The following is a 24,213-nucleotide window of genomic DNA, read 5'->3' on the forward strand; positions in this document are numbered from 1 at the left end:
CACAAGCGAAAATAGGTATCGAACTCACAGGCTTAAAAGCAGAGCTCTAGTTTATTCCGCGAACAAGCACTTTACTGAGCTTTTATTCGTGCTTTTACCCATCCTTCTAGATATTGTTTTTCGATAGGTAGTGCAGTGGACCTACCGCACTGTGGGGTTTACAGTCCTGATGTACGCGCATTCTAAAATATTCACGGTTAGAGTATAGAGCTTCAGACCGCATGGCTGAGCGTCTCATGAGACCGGGAGTAGCGGAAGCCGATCAGCGCAACACGGTGTACCAGTCCTTTATGCAAAACCCAGAATACGATCGGTGTCTACTTGTGGATTCAGAGAATATTCTTTCATAAAATTTAAAGGGGAGCTAACCACAAGCAAGTTTTGTTTACAGTTCACAAAGAAGGATTTAGCAGGTGAGGATGTCCGATCCAGATGAGAGAAGAGAAGTATTATTGATAGGGCTACTGTTCTTCCCGATGAGAGCAATCTGTCGGCTTGGCGCAGGCCAAGGTGATCAGTGAAACAGATTTAAACATATGTGCTAACATACCGACCCGGTATCTGCTTTATTGATACGCATGAAATTGCTCAGTGTTAAAAATCCACCGGATACTAAGACATTTTTTCTCTTTCCTGGAGTCTTGGAGTCTCTGAATTACAAGGAGTAGACGCTACAACGCCTGGGCCCAAGCAATTCACTACTGATTGATCAGCATGAAGGGTTATTTCACATGGGTACTCTTAATGTTGACAGTTCGTCTAGAAATTGCCTGCAGGTAAGCATCAAATTTGTTTTTTTTTTTTTTTTGTAATCTTCGCACAACTTTAAGCTCATTTAATGTAAAGATTCAATCGTAGAGCTCCTGCTGTTAGATTATATGCCAAATAAAGTGCAGGTAAACAAGCATGTAAGAAAGGTTTTTTTTTTTTTTTCTCTGCACAACTCGCTCAATGTATGCCGGTTTCTGTACGCGACTCGATCACATATACAGCGGAAACTGCTACTCGAACCTCCCCTCAACGGCACCATATCTCTTGCCCAAAGTTTTCATAAATAAAATTCGCGTGCCGCATGATATTATACAACCCGATCAATACACCGGTATAAAACCACTTGTAGGCAAAGGTGTATGAAAAAGGGGGATGCAAATATATATGAACACAAATTGTACATTTTGCGGCCTAAAATCACGAAGCGATAAATATGACACGAAGGACGCCACAGGAGAAGGCGCTTGAATGATTTCTAGCATTAATAATCCTTGAACCGGCGCTCGTATGTACAGTACAAAGGCGTTTCTGCAGTTCACCTCTGTTGAATTATGGACACCGGGGCTGGAAGCCAAGCCGAAAACATGCATTACCAGCCGAAAGTCCAAAACAACTCAATCACCGCTGTGGAGGGCGAAATAAATTGTTTTCCCAAATTAGCTATGGAAAACTGACTTTTTATTTTTCTTGTTTTCCTTCACGAAATACACTGCACATAATTGCGAAAAAGCTCCTTTCTTTTTGTGGTGCGTATCAAGTAAAGCTTACCTGTTCTAGTGTCATTCTTTCCTTTTTCCATCTTAAGTACTGGTCAAGTAAGCTAACACCCCATGTTCACTGGAACGGGAACACCGACAGTGGAAGTTTGATGTCCCTTCAGCCAATAATAAAAGCACAAATAAATGATTTAGAATGAGATCACAATGCCTTCGCTGTATTATACCTGCTCACGGGTTACACCACCTCACAGAACATTTTCATTGGTCGTAACTTTTATTCCTAAAAATGCCGGCACAGGTCGTGTATCTTAGTCACTGTTGTCAGGGTGGAGTAAACGATCTTTGTTACTTTTACTTTGCAATTTGTCTTATGTAGTTACGTGCCCGTTCTACAGATTTTATTGTAACAAAAAAGTTAATTTTTGGTTTGAAAGTTTATGCGTACGTCGCCAGACTTAAGCAAAACGACGCAGAGTACTTCCTGTGGCACTTTCTATAAGTTTTTTTGATCCCCTATACGCACGCTGCACAAAGAAAAAATAAACTTCTTTATTTTAAAAATGTAAATAAATATACGCATCAGTATTCAATTGTTGCCCTCGTGTGCGACTTCGGTAATTATATCCATGTATTTTTTGTTTAAAAAGACAAGGAACAGGAAGCTTGAGACGAACACTGAAGTTCGTCGCACAGGAGCAGAATTAAAATAATTTTATTTGTCTTCCCAACCATACGGTAAACAATCTTTACGCTTGGATGTGTTTCTTAAAAAGACTTTCTTCGTAAGGTCGAAAGCTATTTGTGCCCGTATGGCCAATATTTAGGTTGGTGACACCGAGCAAAATTAAAAGAGTTTGTTCAACAGTGTTTTGCATACATTCTTCGTTATTAGTTCTGCAGACTCGGGGGCACTGTTTCTGACTCCGCTTATTGAAGAATGCAAATTTGAAGAAGCTAAGAAGAAGAGCTTAGTCAAGTTCTTCGAAACAGAAGCAAACACGACAGCCTACTCCGGCTACATCACTGTGAACAAGACAGCAAAGAGCAATCTATTTTTCCTCTTCCTCGAAGCACGCGTGAGTGTATTTCTTCAGTTGTTACAGAGCAGTGTAAGCTATTGCTTCAATTTCAGAGCAACAAACTATGCATGCATGATTCATGTTTCCTTAAACGCGGCTGGGATAAAAATATCCTTTCAAAAATAAACTCGTTGAATAGCTCTCTACCAAACCTACCGGGCGCCAATATGTTGTTAGGTTTTATTTACAATAGCAATATATAAAATGGAAGCTGATACGCTCCTTAGGCATTCAGCGTACTTCCACAATTGAATAACGGCCTGGGGGCGAGTTGGTGCATGATGGAATTGAACGGCGGCGCAACACGGAAACGGACACAGACAAGAAGGGGACACCACATGCGCACACTACCAATTATTTATTAAACGGAAAGGTGGCATATTTATACGTCCATCTCAAGCATCACACTCATCGCCACAGTCCGCTCCAAACCCAACACGTGAACGCCGAGCAGAACCAACAGGAAATCAGACAAGATATTTCTAACCTCAGTAGATAAACTATCAAAACCGGGAGAAAAAAAAAACATTTTTTTTTCTCTTTTTTTAAAAACTGAAGGCAGGCCATCTCTCATAGCAAATGCAGTTTGGACCGAAAACAGCAGAGTAAGACATGAGAAGCGACCAGCCCGAACCCTAACAAATAAAAAATAAAATTATAAAACAATCGTAGCAAAAGCAGTCAATACAGTTAAGCAAAAGCAGTCAGAACCCTAAGCCAACAACAAAAGACGATCGTAGCAAAAGCAGAGTCAAAACAAATGAAGCAAAAGCAGTAAAAAAAAAAAAAACTAGACCAACAACAACAAAAGACGATCATAGCAAAGGCCGAGTCAAACAAAGGAAGCAAAAGCAGTCAAAAACCTAAACCAGCACCAGCATTTGTAGCTCAAGGAGAGTCAAAGAAATGAAGCAAAAGCAGTGAAACACAATCTTATACCAATGGCATTGTCAAAAAAGGGGGAGCAAAAACAGACAGGAACCTAAAAGCAACTAAAAACGATCGTAGCAAAAGCAGAGTCAAAACAAAAGAAACAACAGCGGTCAAACCTAAAACAACAGCAACAAAAAGCACTGGTAGCAAATGCAGAATCAAACGAGCGACGAAATTAACAACCCGCCTAACTAATCATCACAAGACCGTTAAAAATTCCGGGCTTAAAGTCGCACAGTGCATGCCGTCACAAAAAATTATCAAGGAATGAAACTTCATTTCTACGGAGGGATACAGAAGAGTCGCTAACACAAATGCCACCCTTCTTTTTGATCATGGAATTGTTGCGCCGCCGTTCAATTCCTTCCACAATTGATATTCAGGGATAACTTTGGCACAGCATACGAAGTCGTGCCGTGGTACCATACCAGTGAATAACGTAGTCGCATATAAAAGTCGCGACGACGTTATGGTTTCTTAGCACAACTTTACGTTTGCGGGAAAAGTTTTGTGATGATGTCATCTAGGCTTGGATTTCAGACTTCCGTTGCTTTCGCCCGCGCCAGCTTCACCACGCCAAATTCCTCCAAGCAGCGCGGCATAGGCTGTACCTTTGTTGGAGTTTGTTTCCTTCCTTTCTAAACAAAAAAGCAACTTTTGCACTCTGGAATCGCAGTGGGATTGGGAATGACGTTATAATGCGCACCCTTAAACAATTTCACGCTGCCTGAAAACCGTCGTTGGTTTAATCGCCAATTAACCATCTTTTAAAAACGTTACAGCAAAAAAAAAATAATAATAATACTAATAAGGAAATAAAATATAATATTTACATGGCCTATCTGCTAGTTTCACAAATTCGATTCGACTGAGCTCGCTAAATTCTACTACTTGCTCAGTTCTCTTCAACAGCCGCTTCCTGTAATAGTTCCAGACGCCGATAGAAACACTTGAAATGAGCTGATATGTCGACCACATTTTTTCATTTACTACAGGCATTGTCTGCGAAAGTAAATGACCACCCATGCTGACGCCGCACCTCGATACTGAAAGTGAAATTTCGTTTAGCGCAATATGTTCAATTCGATCACCGAAAGTGGCATAAATTGCGAATAGGAGAGCAATCAATCATTAGTCTGCAGTCAATCGAAGCCGTATGGTTACATCGATGAAAGAGTTTGAGCTTCATCAGAAAGTTCACGTAGTGAAAAAAATTTATCTTGATGCGAAGCTAAAGCTGAAGTCAGCGCCTATATGGCTACACAGTCCACCAGGTAAATACGTTAAATTTAGAAATGAAAAAAAAAAAGAATGGAATAGAAGCAATAGTTTTCCCTTTTCGAGTTCCCCTACAAGCTTTACTATTCCTGCATCAACGCTTGATGCGTTATATCTAATTGGTGTCGTCCTTCTTAAGCACTGCTAGGAATGAAATTATATCAGGTGCGTCAGTAGTGGTATCAATTATAGCAGCAGTTGCGGTAGTAGCAGCGGCAGCATTAGTAGTATTAGCAGTAGTAGAGCCAGTAGCAGTAGTAATAGTAGCAGCGTAGTATTAGCAATAATAGCAGCACTAGAAGAAACATTATTAGTAGAACTAGTAGGTAGTGTTACGTTTCTCCTCCGACGAGTGGGACACCGGACGCGGCCACCGCATAGCAACAGGCAGAACCGCGAGCGGATCGGCCATTTCGACGCCGTTCATCGGCCGCGCAACGCTTCCTCCCGCCGACAAGTCTCAGCGTGTTCCTGCCACGCGCCAAATGTGTGTGCGTGCGTGTGTGTGCACAAGCTGGCCAAGCCTGGAGATCGAGGGAAAGTGCGTCGCCCTCTCCTGTCTGCAGGAGGTGGAGGAGATGAGGTCGGAACACCTGCGATTGAGTCATTCGTCGTGAACCAACATGTTTGGCTCTCCCTTTCCTGTGAGGGTTTACCCTTTCCCCGTGAACTGGAAAAACTATAAAAAGCAGCGGCCGACTCCGCTGGGACAGAGACTACTTTGACGCGCCGTTGTTACGACGCTAGACACCAGCTGTGTGAGAGTGTCTGTAATCTCTCCGGGTCAGCTTCACTGCCCGTTTCTTCCTGATGTTACAGTAAAGGTTGTTTCGTTAAAAGACGCCTCGTCTTTGCTGGCACCTTTGATGCCGTCAGCCGTCCCCGGAGTCGCCGCGCTCACTCCAAATGTAACAATTGGTGAACAGCGGTGGGATGACGACGACCAAGCCGTAAACGTGGTTGGAGGGACGAGCCAGGCGATACCGTCGTCCAACAACTGGTGAACAGCGGAAAGCGGAGAGACAAGGACGACCAAGCAGTGACCGTGGTCGGTGAAACGAGCTAGGCCTGACCGAGGTGCAACATCTGGTGGGAAGAGCGGAGATGTCCGAGGCGTGACTCGTGAATCAAAGCAGCTCAGCGGAAAAGGCGGGAGCAGTGCAACGAGCCCTGTGTGATGACTGGTTGCCTGCAGCGGAACGACTGCGTTGGATTCTTGGCTGCGAGGGTTGGTGAGTGCGGGACTTTCTTCTACTGAGTTTTGCCAGGCTTTTGTTAAGTAGAGAACAGAGCTGGTAATTGTGTTGTCGTTGTTGCTGGGTTAATTGCAGCAAGGCAATAGTGGGCAGTAGAGAAGGCAGCACTCGGAACAGCCATGAATTTGGATTTGAAGTCGTTGCGCAAACCGAAATTGCTGGAGCTTGCGGAGGAGTTGGGTCTGAATTTGTCAGACAAACTCAGAAAACCAGAAGTGTTAAAGGCTATTCTTGCGTTGGAAGCTGAAGATGACGAGCTTTTGGAATGCCTTGAGATCATTGACGAACGTCAAGAGGAACGTGAACGTAGAGAACGTCACGAGAAAGAGGAACGTGAACGTCACGAGAAAGAGATGCGTGAACGTAGGGAACGTTTCGAGAAAGAGGACGCTCGCGTAAGGAAACTGATGCAGCTGGAGATATCAGCACATAGAATGAGCGTGGAAAGGATTAAAGCTTGCAATGCCATTCAGTGTAACGGTTCAATACCGCGAGATGGTCCGCCACCGTTCCTCATTGCCGAGGATGTGGCCGAGTATTTGGCAGACTTCGAGAATGTCTGCAGAAGTAAACGTTTCGAGCGAGATAGTTGGGCGCAGATGTTGGTAGCTCTTCTCTCCGCTGAAGCGTCGGAAGAAATCAAGCGATTGGTTGGCGACCGCTTGAAAAATTACGATGAACTAAAAGAGTCATTGCTGATACGATATCAGATAACGCCTCAGGATCTTCGGAAGAGATATGAGAGCGAGAAACATTGTAACGAGGCATACTTTGATTTGGCCTATCAGTTGAAAGCCGCTGTAAGCGAATGGCTAGACAGCGCGGAAGTTCGGGAGCAAATCGAACTTGCACCGGAGGGTGAGAAACAGCTTGGGGAAGCGGCCGAGCAACGTGACCGCAGTAGCGAGCCGACCGAGCCTCTAACAGAAGAGCATCGTGTTACCTTGGTCGAGCCACTAGCTGAGACGGTTAGCACAGGCTTAATCGGCGAGAAGTCCGAAGTGACGCCGTTAAGCGAGGTGAACTGCATGCCGACCCAAGTAGCTGTAGGAGATACAGTTCCATCACATGAGAGTGGGGAACTGGTAATAACTGAACCGCCTCTCAATGCAGAAGCTTGTGTAAAGCGTGGCGGAGATGGAAATCAGCTAGGAAATGAGAAAATTTCGGTTTCCGAAATCAGCTGTGTCGTAGAGCAGGGCACGCAGAAAAACGAAGTGCCGATCAGGGAAACAGCGCAGCCCGCGAGTTGTGATCAGCCAGGGCAGACCGACGAGGAGTGCGCGTCCGCTGTAGAGAGCGAGACTTGCGAAGGCGACAGCGAACGACCAGAGCAGAGTCAGAATCGTTCGAGCCCTGATACCACGCTAGGTTGTATTCGCGAAAGCAACCCCAGTGCGAACGCGGACGTAGCACACATGACCCTCACGCTATCCGAAGCGCCCCAGCTGTCGAATGAGCTTGATCGTGCGCCGGTTAGCGCTGAGCAATGCGGCTCATCGGAGGACCCGTGTAACGTGAGTGGCGAGCCAGAGGAAATGCCTAGCTTGAGGGCTGGCATAAGCGGTTGTTCGGATTTGACTGAAAGTGAGTCATGCGATGCAGCCGCGGCGCCGCCAGAGGAAATGCCTTGCTTGAGGGCTGGCATGAGCGGTTGTTCGGATTTGACTGAAAGTGAGTCATGCGATGCAGCCGCGGCGCCGCCAGAGGAAATGCCTAGCTTGAGGGCTGGCGTGAGCAGTTGTCGTTCGGACTTGACGGAAAGTGAGTCATGCGCTGCTGGCCGCGATGCAGACGCGGCGCCGCACTTTGACCACTCAGACGACACCGGTGTCCTACTAGCTCCGGTTACCGCTAGCTTACCAGAGCTCGCGCCGAAAGAAAGTGGGACTAGAGTGTTCAAGTGCTGCCACCGAAAAACGCGGAAAGGCAGATGCGAGAAAGAATGCTGCCATCGAAAGGAGAGCAAACGATTGCAGAAAGAAAGCAGAAGGCTAGTATTCCAGCGCTGCCGACGAAAAACGCGAAAGGGCAGGCGCGAGAAAGAATGCTGCCATCGTAAGGAGAGCAAACTCCAAAGATTGCGAAAAGAAAGCACAAAGCATGTGTTTCAGTGCTGCCGTAGAGAAAAACGGAAAGGCAGGCGCGAGAAAGAAGCGAGAAAGTTGAAGCTATCGCGAAAGAGAAAGCGACTATCCCAAAGGCACAAATGCGCCCGTGCAAAGAAAATGCGTGATTGGTGCGCCACACGTAAGGAGAGGGATAGATTGTTTAGAAAAATGAGCGACTCATGCTCATGCGTTTCTTCGCACAGAAACGGGAAGGTAAGGTTGCTCCGTGAAACGGACAACCGAAGTTTTAGTGAAAAGGGTGATCTCAATGGTAATGCCGATGGCTTAAGTCGAAGCCTATAACGTGAGAAGCCTTTATTCACTAGTTGGTGTTTTTCTTCCTGACATAGGATTTTGAACAGATTGCATTGTATTATTTTTGTTCGAGAATGACGTTTTTGAAAGCGCGATTTTCAAATTTGTGGACGCGTTCCAAGTTCTGCTGAGCTGCCCTTTAATGTAGATGGGGGCATAGGAGGGAAATAGTCTGGCAGAACTTAGTGAAGTTTGTGCCGTGCTTGCTGGCTGAACGGTTGAGTTTTTAGCGAGGTTGTGATGCTGTAGGTTATCAGAAATCTCTCCTGAAGACAAGTTGCAAAGTGCCTTGGAAACCCGGACTTGCCAAGGAATTCTTCAGGCTGACTGGCTCAAGAGAAACAGAGTCGGATGAACCCGGCTAGCAGCAACATCCCGATCCCTCCGGACAGCGGATGCAGTCCCCTGCCCTTCGGGATCTCCCTCCCCCGGCGGGGCAGTCTGTTACGTTTCTCCTCCGACGAGTGGGACACCGGACGCGGCCACCGCATAGCAACAGGCAGAACCGCGAGCGGATCGGCCATTTCGACGCCGTTCATCGGCCGCGCAACGCTTCCTCCCGCCGACAAGTCTCAGCGTGTTCCTGCCACGCGCCAAATGTGTGTGCGTGCGTGTGTGTGCAAAAGCTGGCCAAGCCTGGAGCTCGAGGGAAAGTGCGTCGCCCTCTCCTGTCTGCAGGAGGTGGAGGAGATGAGGTCGGAACACCTGCGATTGAGTCATTCGTCGTGAACCAACATGTTTGGCTCTCCCTTTCCTGTGAGGGTTTACCCTTTCCCCGTGAACTGGAAAAACTATAAAAAGCAGCGGCCGACTCCGCTGGGACAGAGACTACTTTGACGCGCCGTTGTTACGACGCTAGACACCAGCTGTGTGAGAGTGTCTGTAATCTCTCCGGGTCAGCTTCACTGCCCGTTTCTTCCTGATGTTACAGTAAAGGTTGTTTCGTTAAAAGACGCCTCGTCTTTGCTGGCACCTTTGATGCCGTCCGCCGTCCACGGAGCCGCCAGGCAAACGCTACCGAGAGGCCGCGCGCCGCAGCGGTACGCTACCCAGGCACTCGCGACCTAAACGTAACAGTAGCGGTACTTGTAGGCCACTAATTTCTGTTTTAGTGCTTTTTTGTTAGTCTCAAACACTAACTCTGCCCCATTATGCACACAGTAAGTAGGGACTCAGTGACCTATGCACGCGCTGACGCAAAATAACATTCTCATTATAGGCTATACACTCATCCTTATTGCGCAAATCCCATTTCCAGGAAAGTCCTTCAACCGCTCCGCTGCTGCTATGGACTCAAGGTGGACCTGGCCTTTCGGCTTTGGCAGGCCAATTTCTTGACAATGGACCATTAGGCATCGATGAAAATGGAGACCTGTACAAAAGAGACCATACTGTACAAAAATTTGCGAATGTCATCTACCTAGACCTGCCAGTTGGAGCCGGCTACAGCTTCACGGTTGACGACGACGCCTACCCAGAAAGCCTCGAGGACATAGCTTCGGCAGCCCGAGAATTCTTAAGGCAGTTCTTACTCCTGTTCTCGGATTTCGTAGGCAGGGACTTCTACGTCGCTGGAGAGTCATACGCAGGTTAGTGGGCGATCTATAACATTCAAGCTTAGCCTCCACCATAATTAGCTCGAAAGTCCAGAGCATCGTTTTAGGGATATCATGAAAAGCACTAATGCTGTCAAACCTACTTAATACCTACTGTATGCAAAATGAATAATCTTATTATGAGGGGCACACTACCGGAACGTTTTGTGTCAACGCTATATGCACTGAAATTTACAGAAAGAGGACAAACGCATGCTCGCGTTAAAAATAATGACAACACTATGAGCTGCGAACCTTTTGAGCCGTTCTAACTTGTTAATCTGCGGCCTCTGTCGCTCGTGTGCTACAAACATTCTGTTTCCTCTTCTTTCCCCATCCTTAGAGTCCAAAATTTCTCGGCATTAGATATCTATCGCCATAAACAGTGCGAAATGAAAACTTCCGGCCAGTGCATTCAAACTCGCATTCCTTTAGGAAAATTAGTATTTGTCACCGTTTTTAACTGAGTGATAGCGTATTTCACCCTCTGAGATCTGCTTAATAATACAACAAAAAATAAAAGCATTGGTGCCGCGTTCATTTTACTCGTGACGCTGGTCGCTGCCAGCGACACCTATGCATGTCATAATGTTTGCAGATGCCTCTGAGGACTGAGAAAAGCGGCAGATTTAACCACGTTACCAAACTCTGCTGAGATGGTCCATTACGAAGGTCGGGTCTGTTTCGAGATATGCACTTATCATTTATTAGATTTCATCATCAGGTTCAAAAATTAGTTTCACTATGCGTATGAATTGTCGCATAGGATCACAACCCTTGGGACAGCAGATGAACATATAGCCGAGCTAACCAGCCTCCAAAACGGAGATAGCATCTCGGCTGCAGCGACTCTAACAAAAGTACTCGGCGGTCATCAAAAACGAGGCGGCCGCTTCTAGCTGAGATGCAAAAACTAACCACTGCAGTCTGGAACAATATGGTATTTCGCATGACTGAGATTATTACAAATAAATCTTGTCGTGTCTCGTGTCACAGAGTGACAAACGTCCATGTCGGAAGCTTTGGCATGAGCAAGCAGCAGCATAACGTCAGAGTTGCGTCCCCTTGATAAAAAATATCATTGCAATATTTCAGCCTTGCAGCTAGAGCTACACGACATGTGATGCCGTACTTCCCTCGGCTAACGTTTTGATATTTTCGGCCACAGGCTCCGAGTACTAATTATTCTCCACAATCAGCGAGTATTTCTAATTTCTGCTGTAACAGAAAAAGTATTAGAGTGGCGCTGCATCAAGATTTATAGTAATAACGCTGATGGTGTGGAAGGCCAGAGTCATTGGAAGCAAAACTCTAGCCCATATATTGCCTCTAAGCTAGTCACTTCAAGCGATGACCTCCTCTCCAAAATATCTGACCTAAATAAACTGCAATCAGATGGTGTTGCCAGCCCGAAGGGTCTACGAACGGAGGATTGATGGCAATGACATATAGCTGTCTTTGAAATATTCACGAACCTGAGTCACAAAGTGTCCAACACCGACAAGAAGCTTGCCTTGAAATTAAGAGTAAGAAAGGTGTTAGGCAAGGAGACACAATCTCCCCAGTAGTATTCATAGCTTGTTTAGAGGAAGTATTCAGAGACTTGGAATGGGAGCAGTTAGGGATAAGGGTAGATGGAGAATACCTCAGTAATCTGCGATTTGCTGATGACATTGCCTTGCTAAGCAACTCAGGAGATGAACTGCAAATAATGATTGATGACCTAGACAGGAAAAGTAGAAAGGTAGGCTTGAAAATCAGTATGCAGAAGACTAAGGTAATGTTCAACAGCGTCGGGAAGGAACAGCAGTTTACATTAGGTAGTGAAATACTGGAAGTAGTAGGCGAATATGTCTACTTAGGACAGGTATTAACCGCAGATCCGGACCACGAAAAGGAAATAACAAGAAGAATACGATTGGGATGGAGCGCATTTGGCAAGCACTCGCAGATTATGACTAGCAGCTTACCGGTATCGCTCAAGAAGAAAGTATACAACAGTTGCATCTTGCCTGTACTCACCTATGGGGCTGAAACGTGGAGGCTAACCAGGAGAGTTCTACTTAAGTTGAGGAGGACAACCCAGGGGGCTATGGAACGAAAAATGGAACGAAAAATGGTAGGGGTAACATTAAGAGATAGGAAGCGTGCAGAGTGGGTCCGAGAAATAACTCAAGTTACCGACATTCTAGTGGAAATTAAGAAGAAGAAATGGACATGGGCAGGACATGTAGTGCGAAGAGAGGATAACCGATGGTCGCTTAGGGTAACAAACTGGATTCCAAGGGAAGGAAAGCGTAGCAGGGGGCGGCAGAAAGTTAGGTGGGCGAATGAGATTAAGAAGTTCGCAGGGGTCAAGTGGATGCAGGTAGCACAGAACCGGGTTAAGTGGAGAAATATGGGAGAGGCCTTCGCCCTGTAGTGGGTATAATCCGGTTGATGATGATGATGCCTCTTATTTCAGCATGACCACAGCACAGCAGATAACTTCTTGTCATCAAAACTGATTGTACACAGGAGCTTGGACTACATCTCTAAATTTATCAGTTAGAGAAAATTTTCTCAAGAAAGCAGTATTGGTCTCTAGAATTTTGCCTCCTCAATCCGCCTCACAAACACACTGTATTTTGATGAACTGTTTGAATTCCGCTACCTTATAGAAAGTCTGAACAGAAAGTGTTTTCTTATTATATTTTGTTTATTAATTAAGCGATCTAAAATTTCTGGGGGTATGCTTAGTTCGTCTGACTATTTCTTTTTTTTTTCTTTTTTTCAGCAAGGTACGCGGTAGCGATCGCGTATCACCTGCTGAAGAGCCAGAACGAGGAACCTAATTTACGGCTCCGAGGAACAGTTGGCGGCAGTGGATTTCTGGGACCTGTGTTCGATACAACTGACTCCAGCGAATTCCTCTACGAAATGTCTATGCTCACAAAGAATGGCCGCCAACAATTTTCGCGGGCGTTCGAAACGATGAGGCAGTTAAATGCAACAGGCGAAATTGCACAGGCTTTACTGGTGTTGCAGAACACCATATTTGCTTCTGAAAGAATAACGACATTGTTTCAACGCTTGACATTATTCAACTACCAGGCAAGTGCACTCCACTCTGACGTACCGGAGGAAATGCAACGTTACGAAACATACGTACAGAATAGCCGCTTTAGAAATCGTATTCATGTTTCTGAAGACATTAAATTCGAAGGAGGAACCGAGAAACTTTTTTACAGCCTAGCTTTGGACTATGTGAGAGACATCAGCGAATGGATAGAATATTTGCTGGATACAAGTCGAGTGCTTTTATACACAGGTCAACTGGACGCACTTTTTCCGTCGACCAACCTACGAGCCTACTTCAGAACGCTCAACTGGACGTACGCCTCTGAATATCGAAACGCCCCGCGTATTGCCTGGAAGCCCTACAAACATCACCACGGCTTTTCTGGCTACGTCATTCAAGTGCACAACTTCACCGAGGCCGTGTTGCTGGGGGCGGGACATTTTGTTGCTATGGACAAATCTGAGGAGGCTTATTTCTTGCTGAAAACTTTTATCGAAGGCGGGTCGTATTAGTTACTGAAATAAATGGCAGAAGCTTGTGCACTGAAAAAAAAAAAGAAAAAGAAACATGCGAACGGGACACGACCCCTGGGTGCGAATATAAAGTATAATTAAAGTTACAAAGGTGTGGTGCTGTTTAGAAAGGACCAACAATACGTTTGTCTACTGTCATTCTTACGTAGTTGTCACGTGTTGTGCTAACAGAGTCCGAAGTGATAATTTTTCACAGAATTGCTCTTTGCATTGCCTGTGGCGTAAAAAATAAATAAAACTCTCCCATCACATGACTATGTAGTGTGATGTAAATAAAGAATTTGTTACCCTTTGAGGTGCGTAGTGACAAGGAAATGCTGAAAGTATCGTAGTACCTTCCCTCTCCGTTTATACACAAAGGACATATTACCTGTGGTAACGTTTACACCTTCCTTAATAAAGCAGCTGTACTTTCTAGAAAAAGCAAGCTTACAAGGGTCTTTTTTCCACTGATGTAGGACTGCGATGGAGAAATGGCATCACGACGTAATATGCTGAAATACCTACTATTGTTGTAGACCGTGCTGAATGTTTCCAGGAGTTACTGTCGCAATTACCTATCTTTGTATGTTACCTATGCATCGCGTTCCATTGTGGTATTAGGTTACAAACTAACGTGCATCATGTTCTCAATGAAGAGGGGCATTCCGAACACAAAATTTGCATTAACCGGCGTCCCGTGCGTATTCCAGTTAATTTTCAATATCTGAAATTTTATTTGCCATTTGCCACACAATATCAAAATCTAAAATATGGCTATAGTGACGCAATTACTTTCTTAGACGTCCTGGTTAATTTAAACAATATATGGTATAGTGATCACAAAATTCCACAAAAGCAGAGATCGTTCTAAAGAGGTGAGCGTAAGGTACTCTGTACATATATAATAATGAATGCACGTGTGCTTTCATAGACTGTAAAAACATGGTTACTAATGAATTAAAGAAGGTACGTGTGATTTCATAGACTGCAACAAGCACGGCCACTAATGAGTTAGACGAAGTTGAATTCATGAGGAAATGTTGGACTTCTCGAGCGGCATGACATCATGGTCAGAGATCTCAGGGCCATTCCTTCCCATCAACCTCGGTCACAGAAGATTCATGGGTAGAAGTCGAACACTCAAAGGAAGAGGTCACGCTACAAAGTTTAATGACACCAAGCCATGACGCGCAAGCGGCCCCGAGAGAAAAAATACAAATTTTCAACAAAATTTTGAAACCTAACTACCAGGCTATGATGACAGTTTTAAAAACTTCTAATAAAAGACGCAGTAGTTTCTTCGCAAGTTGCAAACAGCGGCAAGAACCGGAATTATCATATCTTTCTTGCTTCGAAGAAACGACAAAATATTTGCATGTAGATTATGCAGGTTGCAATATATTCAACGCCAAACGAGATAATTATTATAATGTAGAGCCGTTGTTATATATAAAAGAAATGATGACTCAAATAAAATTTTGTCGGGTTAGATCGACAGTACTCCCCACCTTCGAAAACAATTAGGAATCTCTTGCTTGACTCAGTTTGCTTCACTGAAGGAAACCCCTACACTGACTTCACCCAAGGCTATACGACACACAAGCTTGAAGGAAAGGGCCTGCAACATGTCCAGGCATCTCTGGATTAAAGCCCCACATTGTGTCGTCCTAGATTAAACAGTGCTATAATAAAAAGGAAGCGATGTATAAAGAGGCAATGGTTGAGAGGTGTTACAAGGTACGAGAGGCTGCTAGTACGTTCCTTTATTGGAAATTTCGAAGCTTACAATAAGCGAGGATGCCAACAAATACAGACCTCTCTCACGCAATCCTCTCTAACAAACTCAGAACGCACCTAATTATCATTGGCTGTACAATGTGAAAACCTAATAACCTCATCATGAGCTGCCACGCAGGAGCCCGTATACGCCATGCGCAGCGCCTATAGGGGCGCCACTGAAAGCCGCGTAGCGGCGGCCGTCGGAACCCGAGGCGGGCCTCGTGCGGCAAGCGTGCAAGTGGTGCGCGCGTGCGATCTGCCGTTTGTGCGCTTCTCGCGCGGGCACTTCCGCGGTGACAGTGTGCGCAAGGGGACCGCACTTTATAATAGTGTACATGTGTTCGATATCACGGCCGTCTGGAACTACATCGCCTCCGTATGCATCAGTGTCTGCTGCAGACGATCGAGCGTCAACAAGGTTGCGTACGAAGTGGAGCTCATAATTCGTCCATTCCTTGACCTATGAACCAATGTTCTTTCTTTGCTTAATGGTACACGCTTGCTTCGTTTATATGCAATATATTGCTACAATAAACTAGGCAGCGTCGTCGAAACTGCGAGCGGTTTCGTACCGGTGCGACCGCAGGAAAAGCCAGCGAGCTTGCAAACCAGCATTCTGAGCATCAGAAAAATAGCGCATATTGGGCTCCTGTAATAAGAGTTCAGATTTTTCATGCTTGCGCTTTACCACTGCCTGTACGGCATGAATTGCACGTATTCCGTCGTCAAAAAGGCAGAGCGGGTAGATAATTTCATGGGGGATTGAGATATCAGCAGAAGCAATATCTGAAAAGCTGCATCATCACAGGTTAGCCAAGAGCATATCAGATTTAAATTTTATATCCTATATTATTATTGTAGTATAACCTTCATTTCATTTGTGTCACCCTCGAGCCCAACTGCAGAATTACAAGGTGCTTTATAACAAGCTCTAGAGCCCTTAGTCTGAATAGCAAGTGCAGCGACATGTTATGTTTTCGTAATCTTGCCAGACAACAGGAACACTGGCTCTAGTCTTAATGTGATTGCATGGCAAGTTTCAAAACGCTCATCGGCAAATATCTGTTCAATAACCTGCCGAAGTGGCTCAGGCTACTGAGGAGGATCGAGTTATTCGGACCGAAGTCGACCCGCGTTAAGGTGGAGGCGAAACGCAAAATGCAACCGCGTGCTGTGCGATGTCAATGGACGCTAAAGATCGTCTGGCTAAGCGATTCACAAATCTAATGCGTATTGTATCTTTCCGGCTAGCGGACGTGACCAAGTTTAAACAAGAAGTGTTCACGGAAGGGGCAATGACAAGCAGAAAACAATGAAAACATAGTTGTCACTCAGCCCTGCTACACGGCAAATTTAATGTATTTTCCATCGAATGACGCTCGTTCAAAATGATATTTGTTTGCTACTACATGAGAAAATATAATGACATTTGGTGAAAACGACATTAGGTATACGAGTTTGAGGTACTCATCCGAATGCGATCAACGAGGAAAGGCGTTATGTCGACACCAGACACTCGGTGAGAGGATACACCTAAAATAAACTACAAAAGTGCCACCGGCATTAAATACTACTGTGCTCCTGTAAGTTTGCAGCTAGTCATCTATGTGAAATATGCCAAATAGCATCGTAAAAAAGAAAAAAAAAACTGCCACTCATCGCTGCCAGCCAACCCGTAGCCAACTCAGCGCAGGCGGAACAGGTCGCTTCTGCTGCCACGGTCCGCTGGCGCCAAGTCGCCGACACGACGGATTTCTTTCGCCATCTTCAGAAAAGCATGCTCTGTCCATCTTAAATATCACGCGCTTATTTTGAGGAAGGAATCTAAAAAATTATCGTTACTGAGGAGCGCTGTTTTGTAACGAGATTTTGGAAGAAGTGACAAAAGCAATACAAGCAAATTTCTGCTTTTAGCAGCTGCCGCCGGTTTGACGCAGCGCATCCTTGTTTCGTTCTCTAGCTCCTCTGCTAAGGCGTCGCCGAAGTTACACCTTCCGTTTACTGTAAGACAATTTGTGAGACAATTGAACAGATAGTAAGGCAGTTTATGAATAAGAAATTTACTATTTCCAAAGCACGTCCAGCTACGGCTTTTATGCGAAACCGTTTAGGCGTTTAGCCTAGCGACGACTAGGGCCTTGCACACGGCCAGAGCACCGTCGTTGGCCGCCTTCGCGGGCAGTAAGCTCGCGGCATCCGATGTAGCAGGCGTTACGAATTTCCGATATTCTTTTTGATGAGGCTAAGCTCGAGCATTTTTGACGGGCCTTAATACGCCGAGCGAACGATTCGGCGAAAACGTACGGGAGTCAACTGGGTTGTAGTATGCTGCGCCGTAGGGCGATACTCGAAGTTTCTATAAAATCGCCGTCAGGCAGTACACTATACTCCATATTTTACGTGTTGCTCTTGACACTTGCTTTAGTGCGGAAAGTGTACGTTGTTGAAACTCGTACGCGTTTCACTGTCGAGCGCAGACGTGCGCACCTTCCGTACCCTTTCGTAAACAAACGCCGCCGACACAGCCGCTAACTTCGTAATTGATAGCCCTAATCAAAAGGTTGGTTACAAGGTATGCAAGACATCAATGTCAATTTAAAGGCTGCTTTCGTTTACAGCGCCTTCCCCTTCGCAACATATTGAAGGTACTACAATATTTGCATATCAATCACAATTGCCATAATTTGGAAATAGCATTAGCTTTGGTCGTGTAGCAGCGCGTCGAAAAAATGACATTAACCTGAACAAATGTCATTTGGGTGCGATTGATTGCTTTCTGCTTCGAACAGCCGCGATTCACGGCCCCGGTCGTTCTCGTGAAGCATCACTGAAACTTATACCAAGTTCCTAGTAAGGTTTATTGTGTGTTCGAAAAACCAACTACGCAGCAATTCTTCCCGGACATTGCTAGAGGTTGACAGCGGCGGTATATCTGTTAAACCGCGACCAAAGACGAAAACACGACGCGCGCGCATAGACGCTGACACGAACAGCGCCCCGACCGAGCCCGCCTACGCTTTGCGGCTTTGGCGATAGGTGGCGTTGTCGGCGTTTTGCGCATCGCGTATACCGCATGCTGTCGGTCGCAAAAGTATCTACAAGACGCGGCCGAGCGGAATAAAAGTGCGTTGCTGCGCTACCTCTCGTCACAGAACGCCCTGTCGAGGCTCACGGAACTTGCTCGCCAGGCTCCCTTCGTGCATGCCTGTCCCTTCTCGCTATTAGGCATGTCTCGTCGCTCCCTTCTCCGTGACCCTCTTTGTGGTGGTGAACTCTTTCATTGTGCCCCAAAACAGGGGACCAGTCAAAGGACCGGTTGCGCTGACTTAGAGGAGGTCGGCGGGGATCCTTTGGGTTGCCGCGGCCTCCACCGCGCACTGGATAAGCCAGCGTTGGTCTGTTGGCTCGGAAGTACACAGGAGAGACTCCCACGTCTCTGGGGTGTTTGAGTTGTCTGTGTTGTAATGTGTACAAGTCCACACCATGTGTATGAGTGTGGCCGGAGTTGAGCAGTGTTTACACATGGGGGCTTTCTGATCCGGAAAGATCCTGCTGTATAAGAGGGGGTGTGGGAAGCTGCCAGTTTGTAGTTTGCGCCATTGGACGGCCTCGCGTCTTGTTAGATCGCGGTGTGCGGGAGGATATGTGCACCTTTGGAGTAGGTAGTGCTGGAGTATGTCCGTGTAAGTGGTAAGTAGAGAAGCGCGTGAGATATTAGTGTCAGCGGAAGCAGGGTGGCTGATCATACTCTCGGCTCGGCAGCTGAGATCTCGAGCGAGAGTGTGTGCCTGGGCGTTTCCGCTGAGCGACTCGTGGGTTGGAGCCCAAAGAAGTAAGCGAGATGTGGAAGAGCGTGCTGTAGAACGTAGAATTTGTAACGCCTGGCAAGAGATACGGCCAGCATCGTAATTGAGAATAGCCTGTTGAGAGTCACTGATGAGGACTTTGGTATTAGGGCCGGCTAGCGCTAGCGCAATGGCAACCTCCTCAGCTGCTGTGACTGTTTCTGCATTGCGAATTCTGCAGGCTGTGTACCGGCTGCGGTGAGGGGCGAGAGCTACCGCCACCATCGCTGGCCTCGATGGATGGTAAGAGGCGTCCGTATGCGCGACGTCCGGACGTCCGCTGAAGCGTTTCTCGAATTGACGAGCCCGGTCGGCCCGTCTCTCGGCGTGGTGTTCCGGGTGCATCCGATTGGGAATGGGAGGAATGCGGAGATTTAGGCGATATTCCGGTGTAAGTTCAGCGTAACTTGGGGCCGATCTCGGCGAGGAGATCCCAACTTGCTGCAGTACCGCTCGGCTAGCGTGTGTGAGGGAGAGCCGCTCATACTGGGCAGTGAGGGTTGCCTCGATCAGTTCGCTCACGGTATTGGAGATTCCGAGAGCTGTGGACATGGGAAGACCTAGGGTCGTCTTGTATGCTTTTCGAAGTGACGCCTCTAGCCGTTCGCTTTCGGCACGAGTGAGACGTAAGTAGGGTCCAGAGTAAGTGATGCGGGAGCAGATGAAAGCTTGAACGAGGCGCAGGAGGTTGGACTCTCGCATGCCATGATGCTTGTTGGAGATTCGCTTAAGGAGGCGCCGGCTCACCCACGGAGGGTTGGCAGGCACGTTTTACCAAAGTTGAGGAAAGCTGCAACCTCAGTCAAAATCGCATCAATTAGAAGCACACATCGAACGCTCACTCCACACAATCGGCTCACAAGTCGCGCAACAATTTGAGATGCTGAGCAAAGCTATAGAAGCACAGGGCAAACTCCTCGCTGCCGTGGTACCCGCGGCCCCTGCGCCGACACCCGTTCAAACCCCACAACTATCTCAGCCTAATCATGGCGAGCAGCTGAGGTAACACCACCATCTGGCAGTGGAACTGTCGTGGGTTCGCGCGTAAGCGTCCGGTCCTCCAGCAGTTCCTCGCCGCGAGTGATCGCCCCGAACTAATAGCTCTCCAGGAATGCGACAACAACACGAAGCTTGCCGGTTACAGTACATACCTATCGAAACGAGTAAAACCTCGAATATCTACTCTCGTCAAACGTAATCTCACTGTCCTCCAACACAATTTTTAGATCCAACTTTCCCCGAATACGTCTTCTTAGAAATATTACCTCGACCCTCGCGTAAACGTTGCACTAGTCTGTTTATAATTAATGTCTACAGCTCTCCCCGAGCTCATAAGGATATTTTCTGTCCGCTTTTCTTCAAAGCGCAGCAGCTGGCACAGGGGCAACCCCTCCTCATTCTCGGTGACTTTAATGCGCATCACCCCGCTTGGGGCTACCACTATGAATCTGCTAAAGGTCGACACCTTTGGAATGACTGGCACACGCACCAGCTGACCCTTATCACGGACGTATCCTACCCCACTAGACACGGTACGGGCCTACACCGTGATACAACGCCGGATCTCGCCTTTACGACCTCCGGAGTTAAAGCGACTTGGTGTCACACTCACGAAAACTTTGGGAGTGATCACTTCGTACTCGAAATCGTAATACACGAGCCCACCAGGCAATGTACGCGGCCGGCTCAGGTGATTGACTGGGACTCTTTCCGGACGCACAGGAAACAGCAGGACAAACCTCCCGCTATTACTGATATCAAGGCGTGGACAACCGAAATTGTCAAACAAGTTGCCGACGCCACTCAAACCGTCGAGTTAGAGGACATTATCCCACACTGCGACCGCTACTACACCCATCTGTGGGGGCGCAAGAAGTTGCTCGAAGCTCTACTTGCCACTCGGAAATGGGACCTCGATATCCGGCGTAGACTGGCGCGCGCACATACGAATATCGAGAACTATGCAATAGAACTCACTCGACAGAGCTGGCACAACATATGTGACCAGATGAACAAGACTCCAAAAGCTGTGGAACCTCCTTCGACATTTACTCGACCCAGCAGGAGGCAAGCTCCAGACACGCCAACAGCTCGTGCGAGTCTTCCACCAGTATCCTGGCACGTAGCTCAAACAAGAGTTTAGAAATACTTACATCCGCCCTGAACCCACAACCAACCTCCCCTTCTATCAGGGCGTGGACAATATCTGTCTAGACGCTCCAATCACTTTTGCGGAGGTCCGAGCAGAACTCAATCGCCTCAAGACGACTTCGGCGGCCGGCCCTGACGGCATTTAAAATAAAATGCTTAGGAATCTAGACGACGCATCCATTCATGCTCTTACCGGCTATTTTCAAGAATGTTGGGCCAGCGGTACTATCCGTCAAGAGTGGAAATGCGCCAATCTAGTCCTCATCCCCAGCCAGGCAAACCACCAACCTTGGCCGACCTCCGTCCCATATCTTTCACGTCCTGAGTTGGGAAGCTGATGGAACACGTTATCCAGACCAGACTCTCACGATACCTTGAAGACAACCATCTTCTACCAGACACATTGTTCGGCTTCCGCCATCATTTAGCTGCCCCGGACATTATGCTTCTTCTCCATCATCAGGTAGTCATGAGACGTACACTAGACACGAAAGCCATCGTCGGCCTCGATGTTGCCAAGGCATTCGACAACGTCCTCCATGAAGCGATTCTTCAACAACTTCAAGCTCTCGGTGTTGGACATCGCATGTATGCGTACATCCGAAACTTTCTCACCGACCGCACAGTGCAACTTAAAGCCGGCACTGGAGATCCTTCCATCATCTCTCCGGGAAACCGTGGCACGCCGCAAGGCGCCGTACTTTCGCCGACGTTTTTTAACGTCGCACTGATAGGCCTGCCGAAGCTACTGGCCGACATCCCCCACCTGCATCACAGCATTTATGCTGACGACCTCACACTTTGGATCACGCGCGGCAGTGACGGCCAGATTGAAGAGACTTTACAGACCGCGATCGAACGGATTGGAGATTATATAAGTACAGTTGGCCTCACTTGCTCGGCGACAAAGTCCGTGTATATCATCATCCCTTCCCTGGGACGACGCCCTTCAAAGATACTTCCTGACATCAACCTCCAGGTGCAAGGAAACCCGATTCCTCGAACAGACAACATCAGGATCTTGGGCTTGCATCTACAGGCCAACGACAGCAACAACATCACGATCCAACGCATCGACCAGTCGGTTGTACAGATCGGACGCCTCCTTAAGTGACCCTCTTTGACACTCGTGTTAGAATTGCCGCGCATCAGCTTACGACGATGCGGTGAACGACGGAGCTCGCGGAAGCCTTTTCCGCTGTTCACAACAATGCCGGAATTTATGTTATCTTCCAAGAGATGCGCCAGTCGATTGTAAAGTTTATTTTCCCTTCTTTTCATATGAGCTCAAGTGCGTGTGCTGTCATTTACAACGAGTGCACGCGGGCACCTTCCCTTCACGTCGAGAAGTGCAAAGTATGCATTCAGAGAACGTTTACTATCAACGTTAAAGTTCGTCGCTGCGCTTCAGTTATGAGCAGGCTCATGGACGTAATCGACAGTGTATTGAGTCATTTCTTTATTGTCATTTTCTATCATCCTATACAACAAGGCTTCTTTTCACGTTCTCACCTTACAGAACTGCGACCGCAGGCACTGTAATGTACTGTGTCATCATTATTAGCTGTAGAATGCACACGGCACTGAGTCCTCCATGGTGGCATGGGGGACGCGAAATGTTACACGACTCTGAAAATGAAGGCGTACAAAAGCACTTGCAAGTATGATAGAGAACTATCAAAGAGATGATAGGGAAAAATCATATTTTCTGGCTCGACCAGCAACGGCCCTTGATTGATAAGGTCCATAGCAGCTGGTGGAACACAGTCACTGCGATGGTCACAGGATCCTTCAGCAGCCGCCGCGATTCTTCAAGGCGCATTCGGGAAAACGAGCAGATGGATATGCCTGATAGCGAAGAAGAAAGGACACGCATGTCCTAAGCTCATCTGGTGTGGAAGTGCACTCTGCATTGATACCAACCTGTGGGACGGCAGATTGCGAAACAATGCAGTTTTGTCCGTCACGTATTGCAGATGCCGCAGACCTTTGCGATTGACGGTATATACCGCTCGTACCATGCATTACGATACACAAAAAAAGCACCACCATGTGTATCTTTCAAATCGAGAACAACGTTTCATTTTCCCGTGACCGCATCGCTCCGGTTTCTACTTCCTCTGCCCAAAATGAGCAGAGGGGGCCTAGCCATCCACAGCCGGTGGCAGTAATCTTTTTCTTGTACAGCCGTTCCTACTTTCCAGCTGTATCGCGCGACCATATTCATATTCTCCAGCGCCTTGTAACATCGAAGAGCTGAGAAACATCTAAAAAAGTAGCATGCACGCAGTGGTTATCGACTGTCGCAAGCATCTTATGAAAACCTTCTTACAGGAATGAACCCCTGCGAATATTTTCCTGATACGCCCCTTCCTGGTTGAACTAAGGTAGCCAACACAAGACTTACTAGATGTCTTCCTTTTTTTTTTGTACAGCAGGCATGCTTCCTCGTATGCATGAAACCAATGAATAAATCGAGGCAAACAGGAGTGATCGCATTTGAAATAAGTGATACTTGAGCTTGTCTGGTTAGACTTTAATGTATCAATAAATTCTTGGTGTCTTCTTGTTTTCCTCAGGTTGTGTGCACCATCCGTGTGAATGAGCGTGCAGGTGCCACGTGCATATGTTCGTATGTACGTGTGTGCGCATGTTTAATCACAATGACATTAGCTATCGCGTGGAACAATAAATCTACAGCCGACCGACCAGCCCCAGGCATGAGCCACCGTAGTTTATGATTTCGAACTTCTATACACCTTCGGAAAAACACCGCGGCAGCTAATATATACCAACGTACGGCCG

The 24,213-nt window shown here is 46.9% G+C and overlaps 1 protein-coding gene across 1 annotated transcript; it reads left to right on the top strand.

Annotated features, from left to right (window-relative positions):
* Nucleotides 1–714: 714 nt before the first annotated feature.
* On the top strand, nucleotides 715–13,630 carry LOC146179606 (putative serine carboxypeptidase CPVL). Its single transcript, XM_084580218.1, has 4 exons — nucleotides 715–776; nucleotides 2,383–2,566; nucleotides 9,721–10,051; nucleotides 12,834–13,630. Exons 1-4 carry the CDS (start codon nucleotides 715–717, stop codon nucleotides 13,628–13,630), a joined length of 1,374 nt encoding a protein of 457 aa, XP_084436344.1.
* The last annotated feature ends 10,583 nt before the right edge of the window (nucleotides 13,631–24,213 follow it).

Source organism: Amblyomma maculatum, chromosome 9 (genome assembly GCF_055883805.1).
Source record: "Amblyomma maculatum isolate TAMU_Amacu chromosome 9, ASM5588380v1, whole genome shotgun sequence".
NCBI lineage: Eukaryota > Metazoa > Arthropoda > Arachnida > Ixodida > Ixodidae > Amblyomma > Amblyomma maculatum.

Bases quoted from the DNA above. Each gene is read 5' to 3' on its own strand.
- LOC146179606 (XM_084580218.1), top strand. From the start codon at position 715: ATGAAGGGTTATTTCACATGGGTACTCTTAATGTTGACAGTTCGTCTA. The intron at 777-2,382 runs GTAAGCATCAAA...CTTCGTTATTAG, and splicing joins CGTCTAGAAATTGCCTGCAG to TTCTGCAGACTCGGGGGCAC. The intron at 10,052-12,833 runs GTTAGTGGGCGA...TCTTTTTTTCAG, and splicing joins CGCTGGAGAGTCATACGCAG to CAAGGTACGCGGTAGCGATC.